A 26,185-nucleotide genomic window follows, 5' to 3' on the forward strand; every position below is an offset into this window, starting at 1 on the left:
TATACATATTTGCATACATGTGTAAATGTCGGTTGGATTACACACAAATGCATCGTATACCTATTACTTTACTACCCACAAGGGGCTAAACACAGAGGGGACAAACAAGTACAGACAAACGGATTAAGTCGATTACATCGACCCCAGTGCGTAACTGGTACTTATTTAATCGACCCCGAAAGGATGAAAGGCAAAGTCGACCTCGGCGGAATTTGAACTCAGAACGTAACGGCAGACGAAATACCTATATCTTTACTACCCACAAGGGGCTAAACACAGAGGGGACAAACAAGGACAGACAAACGGATTAAGTCGATTACATCGACCCCAGTGCGTAACTGGTACTTATTTAATCGACCCCGAAAGTATGAAAGGCAAAATCGACCTTGGCGGAATTTGAACTCAGAACGTAACGGCGGACGAAATACTGCTAAGCATTTCGCCCGGCGTGCTAACGTTTCTGCCAGCTCGCCGTCGTATACCGTACAACTGTTTGTACATGTACGTACGCACGTATACACTGGCGCGCTTGATAAGCGAGGACAATGAATGAAGCGGGGTGAATGGAAGGAAATGGCGCTGTTTAGCCAAGTCAGCATGTGGGATTATGCGTGCGCGCGTGTGTGTGTATGCCTGTGTATACCTCTGTGCGTGCGTGCGTGCGTGTACACGTTTCTGTATCAGTACGAATATGTATGTGCATTTTGCTTTTGTACACGGCTGGGTACTCAAGAAGAAGAGAGAACCCCTCGCGCTAGTCATTAAGAAAGTGAAAATAAGTCAGTTTTGAAATTGAAATAAAATGTTATTCGTTTCGGTATAAAATAATAATAATAATGAAATTATTGTATACAGTGCTCAGGTGCACCACAACTTGTCAAAAGTGCGTATAAAGCATATCATTCGAATATATTGTTATTTAAAATGTTTTGTGATATTTTGCCATATATTCAGAGTTTTAATGCTGTATATTAATTTCTAAAGGAGAACAAAGCGGTGAATTGTATATATAACACGCAGATTGAAGAGTATGACGGGAGTACAAACAAATATGATTGAATCCCATCCAAATGAGTTTCTTTAGAGGGACAAATGTGGGAAAACTGGGGATGAATGTTTTTAAAACATTCTAAAACATCTTCGTTTACTTTTGAATAACATTTTATTTGAATTTCAAAATTTGTTTTATTTTCACTTTTCTTAATGACTAGCGTGGGTTTACTTTTCGGTACTACTAGCGAACAGTGGTCCCGGTGCGCGCACTCGCGCATCCGAGCTAGCTAGTCGTAAGTAGTCGATCCTACAACGACTTTTTAACCCTAACCCTAACCCTAAACCTAATTTTTTAACCTTAATCTTAACCCTAACCCTAACCCTCGCCTTAGTTTGTTTATAAGAATAATTTATTTATTTAGTTTTAAAAAATTACATTGCGTTTTATTTATTTTGTTCGAAAAATATTTAATTTGTGTAAAAAAATTATTTACATTGTTTTAAAAAATAATATATTTACTTAGTTTTAAAAATTATTTACTTGCGTTTTATTTACTTTGTTCGAAAAATATTATTTAATTTTCTTTGATATGTATTCAGCCTTGAAATACAAACATACACGCAAGTCGTTGTAGGATAGCGCGTACCGGGACCACTGTTCGCTAGTAGTACCTACTTTTCTTCATGACTCCCCATGGCTGTGCGCATGTGTTTGTGTGTAAACATTCGCATTTGTCACTGTTATTGTTGTTTGTTTGTTCCAAATCTGTGTTGATCGAACAATTTTACATTAATGACATTCTACTTCAGACCACCTCGTCGTGTTTTGTTTTGTTTCGTGTTTTTTTTCTTCTACACACACAGCATCTGGGTCACCTTCATCTAATGTGTCCCTGACCCTTGTTAAATTTCTTCCAACCACTTGAAGAGTTATCATTTTTCATCAGAATATTTTCAAAAGATGTAGTTTTGATGAAGTTTTCCATTCTGATGACGAAAATCGCATTCGTATTTTCTTTTTCGCGAAATTAATAATAAAGTTACTGACAGATAAAGATAGCTGATGTAATTTAAAAGGGAAATTTTGTTGCTATTTTTAGGAAGTCGAGCAGTCACGTAGAAGCTGTTTGTGGGTGTTTGTTGCGTTTTGTTTGTAAATAATCATCTGTGTGGAGGCGCAATGGCCTAGTGGTTAGGGAAGCGGACTCGCGGTCGTAGGATCGCGGTTTCGATTCCCAGACCGGGCGTTGTGAGTGTTTATTGAGTAAAAACACTTAAAGTTCCACGAGGCACCGGCAGGCTGGTGGCAAACCCTGCTGTACTCTTTCACCACAACTTTCTCTCACTCTTTCTTCCTGTTTCTATTGTACCTGTATTTCACACTGTGTCACGCTGACCCCCCCTCCCGAACTACGTTAAGGATACACGTGTCTGTGGAATACTCAGCCACTTACACGTTAATTTCACGAGCAGGCTGTTCCGTTGATCGGATCAACTTGAACGCTCGTCGTCGCAACCGACGGAGTGTTGGCTTCATGATGAAGATATTCAGCTCACGATCGCGTTGTCCTTGAGCAAGACTACTCCTCAGCGTTAAGAGAACAGGTGTCCGTGGTATACTCAGCCACATGCATTTAAACATCGAAACCGATGATTTACAGCGCTTTTAATTTTTTAATTGTTAGCACCGAGTAGTAGGCAAACGTCGGTCTCCGAATAGAGCTATGACAAAAGATGTTCCAGTCGTGGCCATCTCCTCTTTCACTTAGATACAGCGCCCGAATATATTGTTTTCATTTTAAGATAGTGTGGTTTGATTTGAGGGAGATTTGACTGCTGTTTCTAGCATGTCGATAGACACTGTGGGGCAAGACCCACCACCACCACCACTACAACACCCATCTCTGCTTGCATGTGTCCGTGATAAAAGTGTCGCAGGTTGGATTTTTAAGAACATGTGCCGAACTGAAATACATGCAGTAGAAACTTATAGACGATCCCCTGATCTGCTAGAAATAGCTGAGAAACCTTCCTCAAATCATACCTTACAGTATAAAACACACACAAACACAGCTGGAAAGGATGAATTATACCTGTAATCTGTGTAATGTGACAAGGACCAGCCTTGTCACATTCCGTGTCATACTGAATCTCCCTGAAAACTACGTAAAGGGCACGCGTGTCTGTGGAGTGCTCAGCCACTTGCACGTTGATTTCACGAGCAGACTCTTCCGTCGATGAGATCAACTGGAACACTCGTCGTTGTACTGTCGTGTTAAATTCTCCTCAGAGTAGAAGTTTACATTTTGTTGGAACTTTCGAAGTTCCAGTAAAGTTTCATCAGTAAAGTTCAGAGTACGGCCAAGAACGGTCATCAGAGGAAGAATGTGTGTGTGTGTGTATATATATATATATATATATATATTATATATATATATATATATATATATATATATATATATATATATATAGAGAGAGAGAGAGAGAGAGAGAGAGAGAGAGAGAGAGAGAGAACGGAGAATTTGTTGTTAGAAGGGAAAAAGCAAATGTTTCAGACATTGTCCTTCTTCAGGGAAAAGTTGAAAGGAAAGGGCGTAAAACTCTGAATATTATTTTAGCAGGTTTAAAGTGATTTCTTTTGTGCTGTAAGCCAATTACCATTTCTGCGGTGCCCTCCATTTCCCTTGATGCGCTAAGCACATGCCTATTTTGCTTAATGGTTAATCCAGCGCTGTCTTCCACTTTCGAATTTCTTGCTGTGATTATAAACGACTATCCAATTTTCCGAATGCATCACTAACTTTCTTGATTCGGAGGGAAGTTTCAACACCAAGAGCATTTGTCATGTTCACTGCCTGAATACACGAATTTATCCACAACCTGCAATGTCTGTCCATACGAATAAATGTTGGGCTCAGAGAAGGCTTTACTTGGTTCAGGTAGATATATCATGACTGTTTTTTATTTGTATTCAGGTTGGCTGTTCGACCCAATGCACTGCACGTTGTTGCTGTGAAAGAGTTCACAAAATGCTGCATGTCACTCTGAAAGTGAGCAACAAGATCACAGCCGCCGGCAGACAGGAACTCGCATATTAGAGATGAGATCATCATTGTTTTGGCAGCGGCGTTCTGTATTAAACACCCTGTCTATTGTTCAATATCTGATCTCGATCCCACGTATTCTTTTATTCGTTCGCTTGTTTCACTCATCAGACTACGGCCATACTGGGGCACTATTTTGAAAAATTTTGGTCAAACGAATCTACCACAATTCTCATTTTTTTTAAGGCTTGTACTTATTCTATCCGTCTCTTTCAACGAATCGTTACGTTACGGAGACGTACTCACGCCAACACTGGTTGTTAGCCAATAGTGAAAGACAAAAACAGGCACAAAGACACACATATATACATAAGATGGACTTCTTTCAGTTTCCGTCTACCAAATCCACTGACAAGGCTTTGGTCGGCTCAAGGCTATTGTAGAAGACACTCACTTAAGGTGGCATACAGTGGAACTGAACCCGGAACCATGTGGTGGGGAAGCAGCGATGTTGTTGAGAAGACTGTTTCATTAGGATCCTACGCAACACCTTGTCTCCAACAGAGAGAAGAAATATTCCTCGACCTACGTTTCCCTTTACAGAGAACGACCACCAGCACATCTTTCCAACCATTTCGGACACTCTCTTCCGTTCAAACTTTTGGCATGAATTATTTAGACGTTGAAGCAGGTTTTCAACACCACATTTCAAGATGTTCACACAGATGATCCCAGGCGACTTGCCACACGTTAACTCTTTTTTTTTTACAGCATTTGCATCATCATCACAACCATCTTCCTTTTATATCTTCATCCTCCTAGTTACTTTCTCATGCAATGTTGGTTAGCTGGGTATCTCCTCTATAGCAAGACACTTGCATTTGTCCTGCTGTCATACTTTAGCATCTCAGCAGCTAGCATAACGTCACCTCCTCCTTCTTAATATGTCCCCTACTTAGTCGTAGGGGTTTCTTCTCTTGCCTGTTCTTTTCTGGCTGGCAAGATACACGGCGACCCAATTCACACTGTAAAGTGGTTAGCGTTACGAAGGGCACCCAACCGTGAAGACATGCCTAAGCTGACATTGAGGGGTCAGTGCAGCCCTGAGGCTTGCTGGATCCTGTCAAATCGTCCAACCCATGCCAGCATGGAAAATGGACTTTAAACGACTTCGACGACGACGATGATATACAAACACTCAGATCCATGGTGCTGATCTTAGAAGCATCCGGGCAGGTGGTTCCATCAAAGCTCTTCATCCCCTGAGAAGACTCATTTAGCGGAATCGTTTCAGTTTTGAGCCTTGCGGTATTTGTTCCGACTATCTTGGCTTTGAGTTCAAATCCCGCTGAAGCCAACTTTGTCTTTCGCCTTTTCGGAGTCAATACAAAATCAGCCATTCCAAGTCGGTGAACTAGCGCAACTGTTAAAGGGTCGGTACGAAAAGTCTGGCAATGTATAGCCCAGCCCTTTGGCTTCCGACATGAACGCCTGTGACGATACTGGCGCCAAGCTGTATCAGCCAGAGTTGGCAGTCTTTCCATCTTGGATAAACATAGTTGGCGTGGAGAGGGAAGACCAACATGTGCAGGGCAACTGCTGGTCTTCTTCAACAATCTCTCTCTCTCTCTCTCTCTCTCTCTCTCTCTCTCTATATATATATATATATATATGTATAAATTCGGTATCAGCTTGGATATTATATCACTCTTCTTACTATATATATATATATGATAAATATGATATCTATCTATCTATCTATCTATCTATCTATCTGTCTGTCTATCTATCTCCATATATATATATATATATATATCATGCTACGTGAAAATGCATAAAAGTGCCCACCCCCACCTGCCTGGCTTACGTGTGTGTGTGTGTGTGTACGTACGCACATACATATATGGCTACACGTGAAGCACCAAAGCAAACAGTTGGACGAACACGAAAACCGTTTAAAGTTGTTTTAGATGTATGCAAATGAGAGGTGTTCCATGCGAACCAATGGAAAGTTCTGTAACAAATGTCACTCGATGTCGTCGTCTGCCGTCGAAGAAAGTCTTTTTCTTCCTCGTAGCCGTGCTACCATGTTAGCTCAGCAACAACCAATGAAATCGCGTGTCTTGGAGCCACGATGGAAAGCGTCATTGTTGTCGACCAATCAAATCGCCGTGTTATGTTGTTGCTGTCATTTTCTATTATTACTACAAGAGTGAATGTTTTATTATTGAGTGTGTGTGCTGGTAGTAAACAACGGAGTTGTTGCCTTTACATACCTGCACAATTTAGTTTTGGTGGCCTATGTGCGGACTGAGGCAGAATATTTAGTTCGAATGTGGAGTTGAACTGTAGTGGAGTGGAGTTGGGTAACAACGAACTGGAGTGTGGAGTTTAGTTAACGATAACAACAACAACATAGCCTGGAGTGTGGAGTCTCACTGCAGCATCAGCAGCAACAACGCATTGAGTGAAGTGTAGCTGCAACAACAACAACAACAACACTGTGGTGTCTAGCTGCAGCAATTAACAACAACAACATTGACTCGAGTGTGGAGTAGCACTTTGACTGAAGTGTGGAGTGAAGCCAAAAACTGAGAGCTTTGAAGTGCTTAAAGAACAAGGCAAGTGGAATTGGTGTGACTTGAGCGTTGTTTGTGTTTTTGTCTTTGGAGTTTTGTTTTGTTTTTGTTTCAGAAAGCAGCGAATTTCAACTGCCATAAAAATAGGTTGGTCGGTCGAGGGAGAGACATTGACAACGGACAGACGAAAGGAGACAGCCGCTTGACATGTGGGATCAGCTACATTAAATAGGGAACGAGGGGTGTATAAATATTATATATATATATATATACAAGGATATTGTTATTAATTGCATATGTGTGTGTGTATGTTATTTATGATGTATATATGCCCGTGTTGACTGAGTTATAATAAATATAGAAAGGCGCAGTGATAAAAAACAACAAAAACAAACATGATAATACTAGACCCGTAAGTAGACATACGGTTCAGATTTAGAAATAAATTATAGGGGCAAAAGTGAGTGGCAAATATAGAAGACAGGGGTATAAATGAGGGAGAGAGAGGGTGTTGAGAAGCTAGAAATAGATAGAGGGGTTTGTTGAGAAGAAGGCAAACATAAACATGGAGGAGGTGGAGGCGGGGGTTGTGGTGAAATGGCAGACGTAAACAATGAGAATGGCGATGAGAGGAGGAATGGAATAGACAACACAAGTTGATGTGAAGATGATGGTTGTAAATGAATGCAGAAGTTGACAGCCATGGAGATTATTGAAGGCGGAGAGAGAGAGAGAATAACAAGTTTAAGTTATAATAGTCAGCAGTTGTGGTTAAATGTGAGAAATAAAAAAGACAATACACGCATCTATATCTATAATATATATATACTTTAACAAGGATAGTTGTTTGACAGTGACTTCGAATTTTCAGCCTGTTTGGCATTGAAGTCCCTGCCAACACTATTCTCTTGTCAACGAATAATAAATATGTTCTCTACAAAAAGTATTGAGTCATTCCCCACTTCAATGTAAAATTGTTTTCATTTGAACTCGACATAATATACATGTATGTATATGTATACACATCTCTCTCTCTCTCTCTCTCATATATATATATATAAGTTCAGCAAAATTTAGATTCAGATGAATATGGTACTTAAGTTGAATGCAGAAGGCACCAGAATTTTGTATGGTATTATCCATATAAATCAAATGGGGTGAGTATGTGTATATATATATATATATATATATATATGAATATGAGAGAGATAGAGAGAGCATTAATAACAGATGCCCTAGACTTTTTCTCATAACTTTCTTTAAAATGCAAATAATTTAATGAAATTTTTGCAGAAATACTTTTACAGAGAAAATAGATTTATATAATGTTGATGTTTCAAACATATAAATCTATGGGGTAGGTTGCTAAATTTACTAATGTTGGTGATAAGAAAATGGGTGGGGAAGAAAGGTTGGAAACTAAAAAAAAAAAAAAAAATTCCTAAAATTTATCATCCTAGTCGTAATGTCCACCTTCGAAAACGGTCAAGTGTTATAGAGTTGGAAACTATGGAGTGCCCCCAAAACCTAATTTCTTCAGGGTTCCATTGGTTTTTTGAACATCTGCAAAAGTCTTTTGAGAAGACAGAAGTCTCTTTTGTAAATTTCTACTTTTTCTTTTTAAATCTGATTTTTTTTTTCAGTTTCTATTTCTGTCTTCTGAAATTATAATTCTTATACATTGTGTAAAAAAAAATTTAACTTTACAGAAAAGTCTCAAAATTGAAAATTGACGGAAAAAAAGCTGTGTGGCGGGAGGGAGGGAATTTTTTTATTTAAAAAATTTCTTTTTCAAATTCAAGAGATCTTGGAAATCTACGATGGTAAAAACAGAAAGGGAAGAAATTAAGATTCGAAGGAAAGATTGTGTTTGGCGCACTAGAGAATTTGCGAATCTTAAGGAATCCTGCAAAATTTCGTTATGAAAGTATAAATTTGTCAGAGATCAACGGGGCATCAATCTGTAATTATGATTGTGTGTGTGTATAGGGAGAGAGAGATTATAATTAATGTAAGAGTTGTGAAGCATGTTAAAATATATTTTACATGTTTAACATGCAACAAACATCTTATCCGGCAGTCTGGGATGGCTTTTACTCTCTTCTCGGTCTGGGATGTTCAAACGCCCCAATCAAGGCCGAAACTCCTGACTCTCTGCATGTGTTTGTGTGTAAGCATATATATATGTATATACATGCGTGTGTGTGTGTATATATATATATATATATGTATCGTTTATTATTATTTCTTTTGTTTTAATCATTGGACTGAGGCCATGCTGGAGCACCGCTTTGTATTCAGTCGAACAAAGCGAACTGGGTACTTTTTTTTTCCAGTTTGGTATTTATTCTGTCGATCTCTCCTCCGAACATCTCAGTTACGAGGTCGTAAACAAACCACAGCCAGTTGTCAAGTGGTGGAGGTGAACACACACACACACACACTCTCTCTCTCTCTCTCTCTCTCTCTCAGGAGTGTAGAATAACAGGAGGCTGCTGTTTACTCGGGTATGGTGAGGTATACACGAGGAATAAGCAGACAATTGAGAAGTGCACAGCCTGTATTTGAAACTGTATAAACATCGTTAATTTACAACAACAGACTCAAACTCTGTGTGTTTATATGTGTATGTGTGTGCGTGCGTATGTGCGTAGTGTACATATTTGTTATTTATTTCGTCATCACTATCTTTGGTGCTGTATTACTTCCATGAAGGAAAACAGAGAGGAAAGTCGGGGAAGTAATATTTAATACGAATAATTGGTTAATTATTGTTTTTTTTTTCTTCCTGAAATATCTCTTAATAAAGGTGATGAGTTGTCAGAATTGCTATTTAGTGGCACATCTTTGCCTTCTAGTTCAAATTCCACGCTTGTCCGCTCTAATTTCTTCCTTTGGTGGTTATTAAAGTACTTGGAGTCGTTAAAATCGGCCAGACCTCTCTCCGCCCATAATATGACGTAAGACTATATATATACATATACACACATACACACACATGCAAATATATATTTGTGGGTTAGTATATAAACAGGGATTTATTTACTTATATTAAGCCACAATAACAATATTATTGAAAAGAAAGAGGAAATACTGTGGGCGGAGAAGAAATTTAATCGCTCCATCTCGCTTACAGCTATTGACACACTCACTCGCGCGCATTTAATGCACACACATCGTTGAGATGTACACAAATATAAACACTGATGCCTGTGTATTTAGTACACACTCACACGGCAGCACTTGCAAACCTGCGTGTAGAACAACACATCAGTACATATATCTCTTTAAACACAGTCACGTCTATGAACGAACATGTCTGTGGAGCATATAATAAACTTGTACTTTTATATAGCATTCGTAAACACACCCACACCTTCCCTGTGACATAAACAAGTGTTATTGTTTTCATAATTTATCTTTCTTCTAATATTTTAATTGGTATTTTGTGAGGCTGCATTGAATAATGGAGTGATACTTAGTCGGCCGTTGGAAGGGCACTGCTGGTGTGGTGGTACTGTATGGATTGGTGGTTGCCCTTCTCTTCTTTCGCACTGTACAGTGACACAGTGCCGGCCGTCGTGGCAGCACAGAACTCAGTCTTAGCATGATGGTGGTGTAGTGTATTGGCTGATGGTTTTTTTTTTTTTTAACTTACAAACCGTACATGTAGACACTTACATGGCGATCCTTCGGTATTGATCTATAGAGTATTGGTATGAGGAGACGACGTCATTCACCCTCTTTTTCAGTTATGTCATGAGGGAAGGTTGTGTGAGTGAATGACGTCGTGTACCAATACCGAAAAATTGCCACTTGTGTGAGAGAGAGAAGCTGAAAATATTGAGGCTTGTCAATTGTTCAGAGGCCTGGATTGGATTGGATTGCAAATCTCAGTGTCAGGTAGAAATCATGATGGTGGGGGAAATGTTCATTTGGAAAGAGAGTAACCCACTTTTCTCAATGACAACAACAAGAAGGAGACCTGGCAGTGTTAGTACGAGAAATTGCGGAATGAGTGTGTGGGCGAGATAAGGCCTACTGCAAGTAGACCCAATAAAGAGACCAGCTATTGAATTAAACAGCTATATGGTTGAACTTGTGATTAATGATATGAAGGCCAAGAAAGCAGCTAGATCGGTGATTCTCATTTTCCTCTGCTGGACTCCATAGTCATTCAATGCTTTAAAAAATCCCATTAGATATTTATAATTAAATATGATAAAAAATATTTTGTGTATTGTAGAAGTCCGTAACAAATTTATTGCACATAAAGTTTGGCAACAAAATCCTATATGGAACCCAGTTGAGAAGCGCTGAGCTAAAGCATCATGGATAGTTGTTGAGAAGCTGAAAATATCTGAATGACAGATGCTAGTCCTTTGCATTGTCAGAAAGAAAAGGTATCATACTGACTCATCATCAGCTGCTACAAGCTAGCCTAGGAAGAAGCCAACTATGAAATGGATGGACAGGAAGAGTTTTAGTAGGTGTTTGGATCAGTTACTACTGATGCCCTCTTCCTAGCGGAACAACTACAGAAATTATTAGCTACAAGAACACCATCACCACCATCTGTCATTCATTGACCTGGTGAAGGCCTTTCTTTGACACGGTGACTCTGCTCAGTGGTCTCTAAGAAACTTGATGTAAATGAAAGGTTTTTTAGAATTGGTGCATGCCACGTAAAGAGATGTCACCAGCAAGGTGAGAGAGTTAGCAATAAGTAAGGAATTTGGCCTACAGTTAAGTATCCATTGGGGGGTCAGTCCTCTAACCCCCTGCTTCTTCAGGTCATAAGAGGAGTTGTTTTTTGAGCTTGTGTGTGCTGATTACCGAGTTCTCATAAGTTGTTGACTTAGAGAAGAAATTTCAAACAAGGAGTGTCGTCTGACTGCCCCCCCCCATGCTGGCTGCATGTAAAAGGCATCATCCGAACATGGTCGATGCCACCCCCACACTCAGAGTGGTTGGCATTAGGAAAGGCATCCGGCTGTAGAAACAACATTGCCAGATCAGATTGGGAGCCTGGTTCGACCTCCTGGCTTGCAAGTCCCCAGTCAAACCGTCCAACACATGCCAGCATGGAAAACGGACATTGAACAATGATGATGATAGAGATAAAGTATGGGATTGTTCTGCCTACAGATGAGAAATAGATTGGAATTCTGTACTCTGTTCTCTGTGCATAAATTGTGTGCAAGAAGTGAGGTGGAATGATGGGCAGGTTACCAGGAAGACTTTGTAGATGACAGATGGACTGGAGCAGGTAATAGTGACATTGACCAATGAAGTTTTTTTGAAATGCTTTGAAGGTTCCTTAGAAGTAGTTGATGGCATTTGTTGATGACATGAATAGCTGTGAAAGTGTTCTCTGAAAGAATAATATTCTGCCTCCATCAGTTATGATGACGAGTGTTCCAGCTGATCTGATCAACAGAACAGCCTGCTCGTGGAATTTATGTGCAAGTGGTTCTCAGAGATTCAGTGTGACACAGCATGTGACGAGGCTAGCCCTTTGGATTACAGGCAGATGAGTGAACTAGAAGCAACATGAAATAAAGTGTCTTGCTCAAGAACACAATGCACCATTGGAAATCCAACTCTCAGTTTTGCAGTTGTGAGCGAAATACCCTAACCACTAAGTCACATCCCTTTGCTATCCTGTCTAAAATTGGAGGAGGGAAACCTGGTTCTTTCCATGTGAAGGGTAGATTGCATAAAATGCAATGCTGCTTATCAGTGGAGTTAGAAGCATTTATTGTGTTCCTAGAGTTTGAGTTGCTAAAACTACTGACAGGCTTACTAAATATAAATTGTAATTATTATTCAGATCACTGTCTGGAATCGAACTTGGAATCTTGTGGTTAGTAGCCAGCGCTCTTAACCACTATGCCATATGCCCACTAGCATATGGTGTAGTAGTTAAGAGTGCAGGCTACTAACCCTAAGATTTCTAGTTCGATTCCAGGCAGTGACCTAAATAATAATTTATTAATAACATCATAAAGTAAATTATAATAATGTTAATATTTACAATTTCATAGAAAAAAATTTTTTTTTTTTTTTTTATCTGAAATTAATCAAATCTCAATTAGAGGGGATCTGGTTGAGGTAGTTCTGTTTCTAAGATTAAGTTGTTAGTAAATTCTGGATTTGGATTTTTGATTTAACTTTTATTGTATAGATACAATATTTCTTCAATAAATTTTGTAGAAATAAACTTTTGAATATTTTACAAAATAATTTTCATACCATTTGCCTTCCTAGTGCTGGGGCTACAAAAATTTTCCCCGTACACTTTGTAAAGTGGTTGGAAATAGGAAAGGCATTGAGTCATAGAAATGTACCAGCACCAATGTTCACAAGCAATAATTCCCAATAATCAATGTCTTGGACCATCTTTCCAATCCATGTCAACATTGAAAGCACATGTAAAATGGTAATGATCAAAATGATATTTCATTTAATGTAATCACTTCATACTGAAACCAGGTTTAATTTTAGTCATTTAACCACTACGCCATATGCCAGTAGTGGTTAAGAGTGCAGGCTACTAACCCCGAGATTCTGAGTTCGATTCCAGTTGATTTCTGTTTTCAGTCTTCTTTTAGTTTTAAACTTTGTACTTTTTATATAGTTTTGAATTAACTCTTGAAGGAAGATGTTCCTGATTTTATGATATTTTTATAACCCTTTGATAAAACAGCTTTTTTTTTTATTCTGCAAGTTTTGTCTTATGTTTTATTGTTTGTAACTTCTTCAATAAGTGATATAAAAAAGTCCTAACAGCATAGCTACAGCTTCTAAGCTTCAACTTTTATAGGTTAGAGTGTTAAAACTATCTTGATCATTATTCTCATTGGCCATGCTTGTTGTGTGCTTTTAATCAATAACAAGAAATATGTGATTAATCTATGACTCATCGTTAGCCCTGGACACATAATTGTGAAACAGGCACTGAATGTTGAGAATGTGTGGCAGCTTGGGGGAAAAAAAACAAACAAAACATGAAGTGAATCTGCTTTTTGCTCTGCTAGATGTGTAATGTTGATGTGCATGAACTGAGCAAAAAGAATCAAATGTAGCATGCAAGAAAAGTGCAGAGTGTTGCACTGTTGTGCATAATGCGATTGGAGGATGATAGATTGGTACAGAAGTGCCCAACAATTCAAGAAGGAACATGTGGAACAGAAAAACATAGGAAAGCTAAATCACTTCACAAGATCTGCCTAATTTAGTCATGGGAATTATCGAATAATTATCAGTTATTTGTTGTGTAAATTTAACCTATGACATTACTTAAGTGTGATGGAATCCCAAGTAGTCTCATAGCAGCCCAAACTGTTTATATTTTTGGAAACATTTTTTGTGTTGATATCATTCTCATCATCATTTAACATTGGTTTTTCCATACTGGAATGGGTTGGACAATTTGACAGGGACTGGCAAGCCAAAGAGCTGCTCTGGCAAGGTTTCTTTGGCTGAATTCCCTTTCTAATGCCAACCACTTTACAGAGTGAACTGGGTGCTTTTTACACTGCACCAACAGATACAAAAACACATAATGAAAGATCTGTTCCACTTTACTTTGAATATCTGTTCAGACAACACAATTTACATGCACTTGAATTTATTTATTGTAGAATAGCTGATATTGTTGAAATTATTTTATATTTTTTCAACAAATAGTTTGCTCTAATATTGATCATAATTAAAAGCTTCTTCATAGTAGCTATAGATTATATAAAAATTGCCACCGAATATTTGCAACATCATAGAATAAGAAAAGTTCTCTTTTTTTTTTTCTTTTACATGCAAAGGTAACGAGTTTCTACTTCCTGTGTTATATATATATAGAGAGAGATCACATAGGATAAAGGAGGAGTTTTAATGTGGAAGCAATTACTGACCCCTAAACTCATTCATAACATGTTTGGCATGCTAGGACCCCATTAATTACATGTACTGTTTTTTGCAGTAATCAGACGACTGAAACAGCTAATTAAACTCGATGCATTGTGCCTACGAGTGCAGATTTTTGACTACATTAACCATTTCTGCATCGATGTCTGTCTTCCTATAATATATTTTTTTTTTATATTCATGCAGGTGCAAAAAGGTTCATAGCCAGGCAAAAGTTAACAGCTCAGACAGGAAGCTAAAAGGGACCAGAGATTTAGCTAACATCAGTATGGCATTAGTTGAAACAGTGAGAGGATATGAACACAGTGAAGATTTAATCAATGGCAACGTTGATGATAGATGTAAGGATGTTGATGATGAGGAGGCTGAAGAACATATGAAGTTGGACAATATAAAGCCTCTTAGAATAATTCGCAAGGCTAAACGGCCAAGCAAGGCTGTGGAAGGCCATGGCCATCTACAGAATGGAGGGGGTTCTAGTACGGGCACTCTCATTAACACTGGAAATAGGTTGGCCTTCTCTAAGAACAGCCGTCGATCGAGGAATGGCAAGGGCAGGGGTCTGCCCAAGAAAGGTAAGTCTTCACCTATGTAAATTAGGTTTCTTTATAACGTGCTGCTGTGATAAATTAACTCGGAGATTGTCAAGAACAAACATTCCAGATATGACCACCCTGTTATAACTAGAATTTTCCCTATCATGGTGTATCTAAGGCTACATTATTCATTTGAGTATCATTTGAGTGAGATTTGGCTGCTACTTCTAGCACAGCAAATGATCCTGACGAAGCTTCCTCATTTGCTCAATTCCTCTGAATGTGTGTTGTATTGTTATGGCATACTTTCTCAGATCAGCATTTATTTATGTTGTTGGGGCATTTATATGTTGTGTGTGTGTGTATATAATTATAATATAACCAAAACACTGTCCTCCAGGCTGCTTTCTGCTCTGTTGTCGTCTAATATTTACTCCATTCCCATTTTGTGTAATTTTCCTATGTTACATCTATTTTTCCTTTGTATCCTTCATCTGCTTTATTCCTCTAACAGCGCTCACTTGTTCAGTGAATAAAGTTTGAATACCAAACACTAAAGACAGCATTAAAATGTGAAAAACAAAAAGAAAAATGGGTATTGTGTTGAGGTAGTCATGTGAACGTTCTCAATTTACCATACACACATATCAAAGGATTTCATGTTTTTGCATTGTACACCTATTATGGTACTGGAAAAAATCAAATTGAAAAACTTACTGTAGATTCAAACATGTAATTGTATAATTTAGTATTTGCTACATTATTTACATTTGACGGATCTTTGTCCTCATCTTGTTTGTTGTTAACACCACGTTTTGGCTGATATACCCTTCAGCATTCTTCAGGTGTCTTGGGGGAAATTTTGAACCTAGGTTCCCATTCCTAAGGTAATTTTTCGGTGTTATTATTATTATTATTATTCAGGTTACTGCCTGGAATCGAACTCAGAAATTGAGGTTAGTATCCTTCGCTCTTAACTACTACGCCATATGCCAGTAGCGGTTAAGAGCGCGGGCTACTAACCCAAAGATTCTGAGTTCAGTTCCAAGCAGTGAATAATAATAACATCGAAAATTACCTTAGGAATGAGAACCCAGGTTTGAAATCTTCCCAAGACACCTGATGAAGGCTGGAGGGTATATCAGCCCAAACACGGTGTTAACAACATACAAGATGAGGACAAATATCTATTCCTCATCTCTTAAATATAGAATTGCTATGTATTACTTTTCTGTTCATATATATATATCATCATCACCATCATCATCGTTTAACGTCCGCTTTCCATGCTAGCATGGTTTGGACGATTTGACTGAAGACTGGCGAACCAGATGGCTGCGCCAGGCTCCAATCTGATCTGGCAGAGTTTCTACAGCTGGATGCCCTTCCTAATGCCAGCCACTCCGAGAGTGTAGTACGTGCTTTTAAAGTGCTACCTGCGCAGTATATATATATAAGCATGAAGGAATTGAAGTTAGTATACACTGCTGGATGTGTAATGTCCCTGTGCATACATGACAGAGTGTAAGCACCCTGAAAGAAAAGTTGGACATACGAAGCATCAGATGTGGTATGCATGAGAAGACCTGACAAGCCAAGTGAAATCGTAGCTGTGGCCAATGCCAGTGTCACCTAACTGGCCCATTTAAAAGTACCCTTCAATCATTGGGCAATATGCTGAGATTGTGAAGATCTGTTGAACCAAGTAAAATTGTAGTCGTGGCCAGTGCTGCCTAACTGGCACCTGTGCCGAGCACCATTCGAGCATGGTCGATGCCAGTGCAGCCTGACTGGCTTCCATACTGATAGCATGTAAAAAACACCATTTGAGTGTGGTTGATGCCAGTGCCACCTGACTGGCTCCTGTGTCAGTGGTACATAAAAAGCACCCACTACACTCTCAGCGTGGTTGGCATTAGGAAGGGCAGCCTGCTGTAGAAACCTTGCCAGATCAGATTGGAGCCTGGTGCAGCCTCCCAGTTTGCCAGTCCTCAGTCAAACTGTCCAACTCATGCCAAGATGGAAAGCAGACGTTAGACGACAATGATGATGATATATATTTGTATATTTCAGTATTAACTTACATAAACACGCAGTTATGTGCAGAAATATAAAATGTTTTTTTTTTTATTCCTGTTCATCATAGGAGTTTTGATAACATGAACAGTAGAGATCTTAGCAAAGGAGTTGATGATTGGAAACCTGTAACAACTTTCATGCTAGAATCATTTTCTACAATCACCTCATCCAGCTCAAGCCTCCCTATCAGCTCTCCTGTTCTCAGCACCCCCAATGTCCCTTGAGGGCAGGTTCTGATACACTTCTGCCATCATCTCTCTCATTATCACTCTCTTTATCTTACTCTTCAATTCACCTTCCTTTGTTTTCCAACTGGAGTATCCATGTGTCTACTCTACAGCAAGACCTTAAATCTCTCAACTGGCACTTAGCCCCATGACCTCAACATTATTCCCCACTCCCAGTTGGGGGCGAGGAATTGCCTTGAAAGGTACTTGGTGACACTGTCAGAGTGCTGGTACCATGTAAAAAGCACCCAGTACACTCGGTAAAATGCTTGATATTAGGAAGGGCATCTAGCTGTAGAAACCATGCCAAAGCAGATAACGGAACCTTGGTGTGGCTCTTGGCCTTGCCAGCTTCTGTCAAACTGTCCAACCCATGCCAGTATGGAGAGTGGATGTTAAATGAGGATGAGTCCCTATCATGTGCTGTAACAATCTCCTGTAATGGTTAATTTTTAAAAAGCATTGTGCACAATCATGAAATATTTTAGTTGAAAGAAAAGGAGACAAGTTTATACTTGATACAATTGATGGAAATAAATTAAAGCTCCTTTCCTTATTCAGCATCTTGTTTCTTCATTAACACCCAACAAATAAGAAAGAATTAACATAATTTGTTTGATGCTGGATTAAACTTATAATTTGGAGAAATAATTTTACTGATATGTCTTCAGAAATTAATATTTGAATTGGCGTTAGGAAGGGCATCCAGCTGTAGAAACTCTGCCTGATCAGATTGGAGCCTGGTGCAGCCATCTGGTTCGCCAGTCCTCAGTCAAATCATTCAACCCATGCTAGCATGGAAAGCAGACGGTAAACAATGATGATGATGATTAAATGCAGTGGAGAACAATAACAAAAGAGCTTAAAAGCAGAGGGTAAACAATGGAAGAAGCTGTCAAGGACACTTTTAGTGTTAGAAGGCAGAATAATCTCGCTGTTGCCTCAAGTGCCACAAGGCACAATGAGAACTGAATGTAATGTATATTTCCAGAAGTATGAACAGAGATGTGAGAAAATGCTATCTCGTGTTATGACTGTATCACAGTCAATAAAAATAAGTTTTATTATCTAAACATGTAGTTGAAATATTCAATAATAAAAGAATCATGAAAACCACATTTTGATTTTTTTAAATTAAATTTGGAATTTATAAGAATTTTGTAGACAGTATAAACTTTGCTTTCTTTTAGCAAAAGTTATATAATTGTAACTAATTAATGAGCAGCTTTCTTTATTATACTATATAAATGTATTAAAAATAAGAGATAGAATATGCAGGAAACATATTTAATATTTTTATGCCTTCATGCATACCTTAAGTTTCAATATACTTATGCCTTAGTACTTTGGCAAAAAATACAAGCTTTAAGTTGTAGTGCATGCTCTCATATTTTTGTAATCATACAACTTACACAAAAAGGAAATCAATAAAACAAATAAGAAAGTGTACAAACAAATCTATTTACATATTATCAACCAGGGAGGCCGAGATAAGCAAGAAGTGGGATATAAATCAAAAGATAAAATTAGAGAGAATTAGAACATAGAAAAGGCGTTGGTGGTTGTGAGTTATATCGGATTCTAATATTGCGGTGAGCTGGCAGAAACGTTAGCACGCTGGGCGAAATGCGTAGCCGTATTTCGTCTGCCTTTACGTTCTGAGTTCAAATTCCGCCGAGGGCGACTTTGCCTTTCATCCTTTCGGGGTCGATTAAATAAGTACCAGTTACACACTGGGGTCGATATAATCGACTTAATCCGTTTGTCTGTCCATGTTTGTCCTCTCTATGTTTGACTCCTTGTGGGTAGTAAAGAAATAGGTATTTCGTCTGTCGTTACGTTCTGAGTTCAAATTCCGCTGAGGTCGACTTTGCCTTTCATCCTTTCGGGGTCGATAATTTATGTACCAGTTTCGCACTGGGGTCGATATAATCGACTTAATCCCTTTGTCTGTCCTTGTTTGTCCCCTCTATATTTAGCCTCTTGTGGGCAATAAAGAAATATATATCGGATTCTAATATAGGCAGAGAACCAACAGTTTTGTGGATAGGGCAAGTTGTTCTCAACGGGGTTCATATAAGATTTTTGGAGGTCCATGCAAGCAGAATAGCAAGTTGGGGCTCCACAGAAGTATTTTAAGGGTCTTTGGGAAAATTTTGCTTTACATATGTTTATTGCATGCAACGGTTAGATTTCTTTCTTGAATGGTTTACATAGTTTCACATATTTCCAGCCATTGATTCAGAATTTTGGAAGAAGTTTCTATAAAATTGGTTTTTGAACATTGAATGGCCATGATGCTCCATGGATAAAAAATGGTTGCGATGCCATCACCCTCTGTACTCAACTGGTACTTTATTTTATCGCCTTTGGAGGGATGAAAGGTAAAAGTTAATTCCAGTGGGAATTGAACCCAGAAGAAATATTGCAAAACCATGCATTCTCATAGATTCGATGATGTGATTGTTTATTTTTAGAATGGTATTACAGGGTAGGTGTGAGAGGTGGGATTGGGCCAGTTTGAATGTAAAACAAGTAGGGTATTTGGGCCGGGTATGGCCAGTTTAAATGCTATAAAAAAGGTTGTGATTTTTATTATTGCTTCTGTTATAACAATCTTGAGTTTTAGATTTTCTTAATTTTCACTATTTTTTCATCCTATTTTGATCTGAATTCTGCTTTTTGCTTACTTGGACCTTAACTATCCTTCCCATTCTCTCGTCGATTCTATCAATATTGATCTGTTACATGATGCTCCTTATTTGTTCTTTTTTTTTTTGTTTGTATTTGCTTAATTACAGGTGTTTTGACGCTAAATCGACGATTTGCCGTATTTTAACGTGTATAAGGAACCCCCTAATTTTTTTCATGGGGGGGGGCTTAAAATTTGGAAAAATGGTTTTGTAAGGGATTATAATACTTACTGACCATGTATAAGAAACTCCCATATTTTTTAACCTAACTTTTTGACAAAAAAAGGTTCCTTATACACGTTTTAAAATACGGTAAGTACTAACTCTGTAAAGACGTTAAAAATGCCTAATTTTCTGCTTTTCTCACTTCGTTATGTGACTTTAATCCTGTATCACAGTAGGATATTTAGGGTTTAATGTAAGACTGATTTACTGAGCCCGAAACACACGTGTGTGTGTGTGATCTAGTTTAATGGCGATCCTATTAACAAGCGGTACTCACGACTCCGAGTTTGGTGTACAGCTAATCGTCAGATGTGTAGGTTATGGGTGAAATTTGAACTCTGCCCGAAGAGTCTTGGGCATCGTTTGTTAGCTGTGATCGTCATTAAACAATATTATACACCCTCACAATTTTCCTACAGTTGTGGACTCCTTTTTTATTATCATTTTGTTTTATTCGCATACAATATGCCTAAGAACCACAACAAATCTTGCGCGCGTACATGTGTGTGTATGAATATGCTTTTATATATGTTTATTTTCCTGAATATATGTAGTTATATGTGTCTATATATATATATATATATATATATATATATATATATTGTTTTTCATGCCTAATTATGTTTATCTGCATCTCCCTCTCTCTCTCTCTATATATATATATATATGTGTGTGTGTGTAATCCAATTCTCTGTTTATGTGTCATTACAATTCAAGGCAGACTTCCCATCCTTTATGTTGGTCCTTATGCTGCTAAAACATCGGGTTCTCATTGTAAAATTATATATTATGTGGGCTTAAGGAAATCCCTTAACTGCATCTCATTGGTTCATATTACAAAAAAAAATTGAGGGATATTGTCCAAGATAGTAGCAACTGCCATACTGTATATCTTTCAGTGACTCATTTGGTCCCTAATTCTCCCGCCCCCCTCTCTCTGTATGTCGAGTGTGTGTTGTGTACTGTATATTATTGGTGTGTTTCAAGTGTACTTTTTGCTATCCATAGTAACAATATAAAGAATAAGCTAAACTCAACCAAGGAAAATATTATTAGAAACCCCGCCAAACATGCTTATATCTGTTTTATAAATGCCCTGAAATGCATGACAGAAAGTGTTATATTTTCTGTTAATGTGACAGAAAATGGTTTTGATCCCGCATAGCAATCTGTGTAGTTTTTTCTTTTCTCTCCCTGTCTTAGGGAGTGCATATGTGTTTTCGAGTGAGAAGACTGCATTTTTGAATCTCTGGTGCCACAATCCTTGCAATAATGATGTCTAGATTTCATTATCTCCTCTGAGACTTCCCTTAGACTTTTTAGTAGTCACATGGGGAGAGACGAAAAAAAAAATCTCATTTTATGTTTAAATACTAAGAGTGAGAGTTTGCTGAAGTAATCTACTCCGACTATTTCAAAACCATATTAAGTTCACCCACACATACAATATGTAGGTCTATTGACTGCGCAGTAAATGCTATTTAGTTATATATTCACCCTAGTCCAGTAAATATTTGATCTAAGATGTTAAGTTTGTGACTCTCCAATCCCGATTTCTTCCTTCAGACATAGCACATCTAAGATCACACATCCAATGCGTCCGTTCTATTTTAAGACTGTCGTGTGTATTTATTTCGAGAGATTTTGGTTGCTATTTCTAACTGCTCGAGCAACCGCTAGAGGCTTTCTTTGGTTAGTCAGCGAGCAGTGTTGAGATATGCAGCTACACGTGCTTGCTGCACACACACACACACACAAACGTTTCGTTAGTAATTCTTAAAATTCAACATTGCTACAACGAAGACGGTGTGTATATGTGCGTGCAGGCAAGTATGTGTGTGTATATATATATATATATATAAACACACATACACAAAAAGAGTGAGAGATAATGTGTGTGAGTGTTTTGATTATTTATAAAAATCATGTGCAGGTTTTATGTTGTTATCCACTCATAGAAAACAACATCAATGTAGGACAGTGTGTTATGTATGTGTTTTGTGTGTGTCCTTCACCTTTAATAGTGCAGCAGGGAGGGCGAACTGCTTGTCTTCCGATTGTAGAGTTAGCTTTTATTTTTATTCTTAATTCACTTCACATCATACACTCACCATTTTACGCTGGTCTCTTTTTCGTTTTCCCTCACCACAAAACCCTTCTATCCAGCCCGTTTGTTATAAGAAAATGTGGAGAGGAGGGGGTGTACAGTTGCTCCCTTTTCCCCCTCCTCCTTTTTCTCACTGCTACTACTATACTACCACTATCACAATGTCGCTGCTCCCTTCTGTTCAGTGTTTTAGAAACGGGTTCCCCTATTTCTACTTATGAGGGAGGGGGATGTGGTACTGTTCTGCTTTGGTGGTGGTAGTAGGCTCTGATTGAGCACTTGTAAATAATTTCCATCCATGACCTTTCCATACTATTTACAGTCATAATATATGTGTATACTGTGTATTCCTGTTTAAGGTAATGGATTTAACTGCTATTTCAAGCAAATTCAGCGACCATCTTGAAGCAGTGCTTCTCAACCATTTCCTTCTGCCTCTGGTCCCATTTCATCCCTATTTTACTCTCCCGAACCTCATTAGACATTCGATGTATTACAACAAAAATCCTGCTGTATCTTTTAAATTAAATATTATTAGGAATTTTATAAAAAATTTAATATTTTGTCCATTTTAGAAAAGTATAGGCAATTTATTGTACATAAATTTTAACAAAATCTTACGTGGAGCCCCCAAGGGCCATATGGACCCCCGACTAAGAACCACTGCTTTAGAGGCCTCCCTGTTTGGTTCGTTAATGTTGGTGGTGGATGGCTACTGTATGTAGTGGCGGCGGTGGTGTTGTAGTGATGGCTACCGCTACAGGATGTTATTAGTAAGGCTCGTGTGCATTTGTTATTAACCACATTGGAATCTGTCTCAACAACTATTATGTACAGCCTCCACAATGTTAGCCTTTTTAGCTCCCTTTCTCAAATCACCTCATCTCTCTTTCTCTCTCTCTCTCTCAACACACACACACAAACCTTGTGTAAACTGTGTGTGTATATATATTAAAAATGGGGAAAACCGGTTTATGGGATTACCTTAGGTTTCCCATCCATAAAGGGTTTAGCAGTATGGTGTATCGCTAGATACTATACACAGTATATATATATATGAAACACGGAGTAGACGAAACGGAGGCGGCTGAAGAAGGGGAATTTTCCTTGTGTTGTATGTCTTGTACTCTGTATTTTCGTTGTTTAAAAAAATGTCCGTTTCCATGGTTGTTTTTATGTTTTCGTTTCTCATTGTGTTCGACGTTTTTTTTGGTGTCCTGTACCCATATATGCCTGTATATATATACATATAGATGTAGGTACGTACATATATGTATGTATATATGCATATGTTTTATTTATTATTTTGTTATTATATATATATATATAAATATACATATATATATATATGTGTGTGTGTGTACATAAATAGTTTATGTCCAGTTAAAGGAGGAAAATAGCTGGATATAAAACTATATGCTTAATATTTATTTATTGTTTTAAGGGAATTTCATTCCGCAACAAGACTAGGGATTGAACCAGTATTTCCTTGCATGCAGCCATCCCTTCACGAGGTTATCATATCCTTGAATTAAATTTATATGTATGTTTTCGTAGTCAGTCTCCCTCTTCTCCTCTCCTACTATATCTCCTTCCCATTCGCCCATACATCCATAGCCTTATCAACAGAGATCATATGTGATACTCCAGCCGTATTACATACTGTTTATATATTATTGGCTGCGATATTTTTTGCTCCATATGTTGTTTCAGTATGTCTGTTATGGAATTGAACCGAAATAAAAATGTGAAGGACGGGGGCGGGGCGGGGGTCGTTAGGAGGAGAAGGTCGAGGTGGTGGAACAGCCTAGGTTTGTACCGAGTTGACGAGAGGATTATCACGTGGAGTTGTGCTGGTGTTGGCTGCTGCTGCTGCTGCTACTACCACCACTACTACTGCTGCTGCTGATTGTAAACATCACCCCCACCACCATCGCCATTTTGTCATCCCTTTCCATTTCTCAACTCTTCCACCGTTGATCAAAACAAAACAATTTGCATATCCAAAAAAAAAAAATGGAAAAATTATACACCCGCATGCTACACACACACAAAACATCATTCACTGTACAAAGAAAGCTTCTGGGTGTTTGCATGACCTGCTAAAAATAGTGACAAATTTTCCTTAAAATGCTATTCTGCTTGTTGGCTGATCATAGGTTTTCACGATTAGGGCAGACCTGGAGCTAAGCGACAATTTCACATCAGGTACAAACACTAAGTGTATATATTTAGTGTGTGTACAGGCGTGGGTGTGTGGTAAGAAGCTTGCTTCCCAACCACATAGTTCTGGGTTCAGATCAACTGTGTGGCACTTTGGACTAGTGTCTTCTATAGCTTCAGGCCGAGTGTATCTGTATTTGTTCCCAACCACTGCTTGACAACTGGTATTGCTTTGTTTACATCCCTGTAACATATGTATCAGGCCTTACAAAAAGAAAAAAAAAAAGCACTGGGGTCAGTTCTTTAGACTAAAAATTCCCCCAGGCAGTGCTGTAGCATGGCCACTGATATTTTGTCCCAGTGAACTTTTCAACTGCACAGTCATGCTTTTATCAATCCTGGAAGAATCATCATCGTTTAACGTCCACTTTCCATGCTAGCATGGGTTGGACGGTTCGACCGGGGTCTGGGAAGCCAGGAGGCTGCACCAGGCCCAATCTGATCTGGCAGTGTTTCTACAGCTGGATGCCCTTCCTAATGCCAACCACTCCGTGAGTGTAGTGGGTGCTTTTTACGTGCCAGGCGAGGCTGGCAACGGCCACGGTCAGCTGGTGCTTTTTACGTGTCACCGGCACGGAGGCCAGTCAAGGCAGCACTGGCAACGGTCATGTTCGGGACAGTACAAGTGCTATCAGGTTGTGCAGCAACACAGACACTCTCATTGACACACGATGACTGTTCTGATTAGTGGTGAAATGAAGGGGGGGGGGCAGAATATAATGAAACCAACCAACCTGGCATTGTCGTTTGTGGCATCAGGTAAAAGTCAACTGGCCACAGCAAGTGGATAGTTATTAAAATGTCTGTAACGAGACTAGTAGTGACCATGCACGTTCCACTTCATTGCTACAACACACATATTAATTAGTCAATCACCACGAGAGCAAAAGGCCGTGGACCAACCTGAGTGTAACAAGACAGGAATAAATATGTGAATCATTCCAAACTGTGACCATTCTACATCTGATTTCACAGCAAGACTAGACCCAGAGAGATGTGATTCAGTAGATATTATCATCATCCGTTTTCCTATGCTTGCATGGTTTGGATGAGTTGTCCCCAACACAGCATTCTGACATCGTCTTGCAGTCTTTTAAAGCTATGACTACGGGTATTCTATCCAGTGCACACTTTCTTTATTGAAGACAGTAGGAGTGATTCGAGGAAGATTTGGTTGCTATTTCTAGTGGGTCACACAACAATACAGAGGTTTATGGATTTCATAGTGTTAAATATAGTCCTGGGTGGAGGGGGATTGTATCAAGACCTTTCAAGAAAATCTTCCCATACTGCTGAGCCCTATCTAGATCTTGTTGGTAAGGTTCAGCTTCAGATCAGCCTTACCAATTCACCCCTTTCTCTTCCATCGAATCCTCCAACATTAATCTCCTAGCATTTCTTCACCCACCTGTCATCTTCCATACGGATTATATGTCTCTAGCAGCCTAGTTCTTGCTCATACACTCTGCAGTTGATTCCTCTTTTGGCCAGTTTTCTTCCCACTTCATTTATGCCTCAAAGTTTGTGCATAGCACACATTCTATGGATCATGC

At 38.7% G+C, this 26,185-nt stretch overlaps 1 protein-coding gene across 1 annotated transcript in view; it reads left to right on the forward strand.

Annotated features, from left to right (window-relative positions):
• Positions 1-6,218: 6,218 nt before the first annotated feature.
• LOC115219479 (programmed cell death protein 4) overlaps positions 6,219-26,185 on the forward strand; it is a 45,271-nt gene continuing 25,304 nt past the window's right edge. Inside the window, exons 1-2 of the mRNA XM_029789651.2 lie at positions 6,219-6,658; positions 14,729-15,117. Of these exons, the coding sequence (XP_029645511.1) occupies positions 14,811-15,117 (307 nt within the window). The 5' untranslated portion in view covers positions 6,219-6,658; positions 14,729-14,810. The remainder of the gene's footprint in view (positions 6,659-14,728; positions 15,118-26,185) is intronic.

Source organism: Octopus sinensis, linkage group LG14, assembly GCF_006345805.1.
Source record: "Octopus sinensis linkage group LG14, ASM634580v1, whole genome shotgun sequence".
NCBI lineage: Eukaryota > Metazoa > Mollusca > Cephalopoda > Octopoda > Octopodidae > Octopus > Octopus sinensis.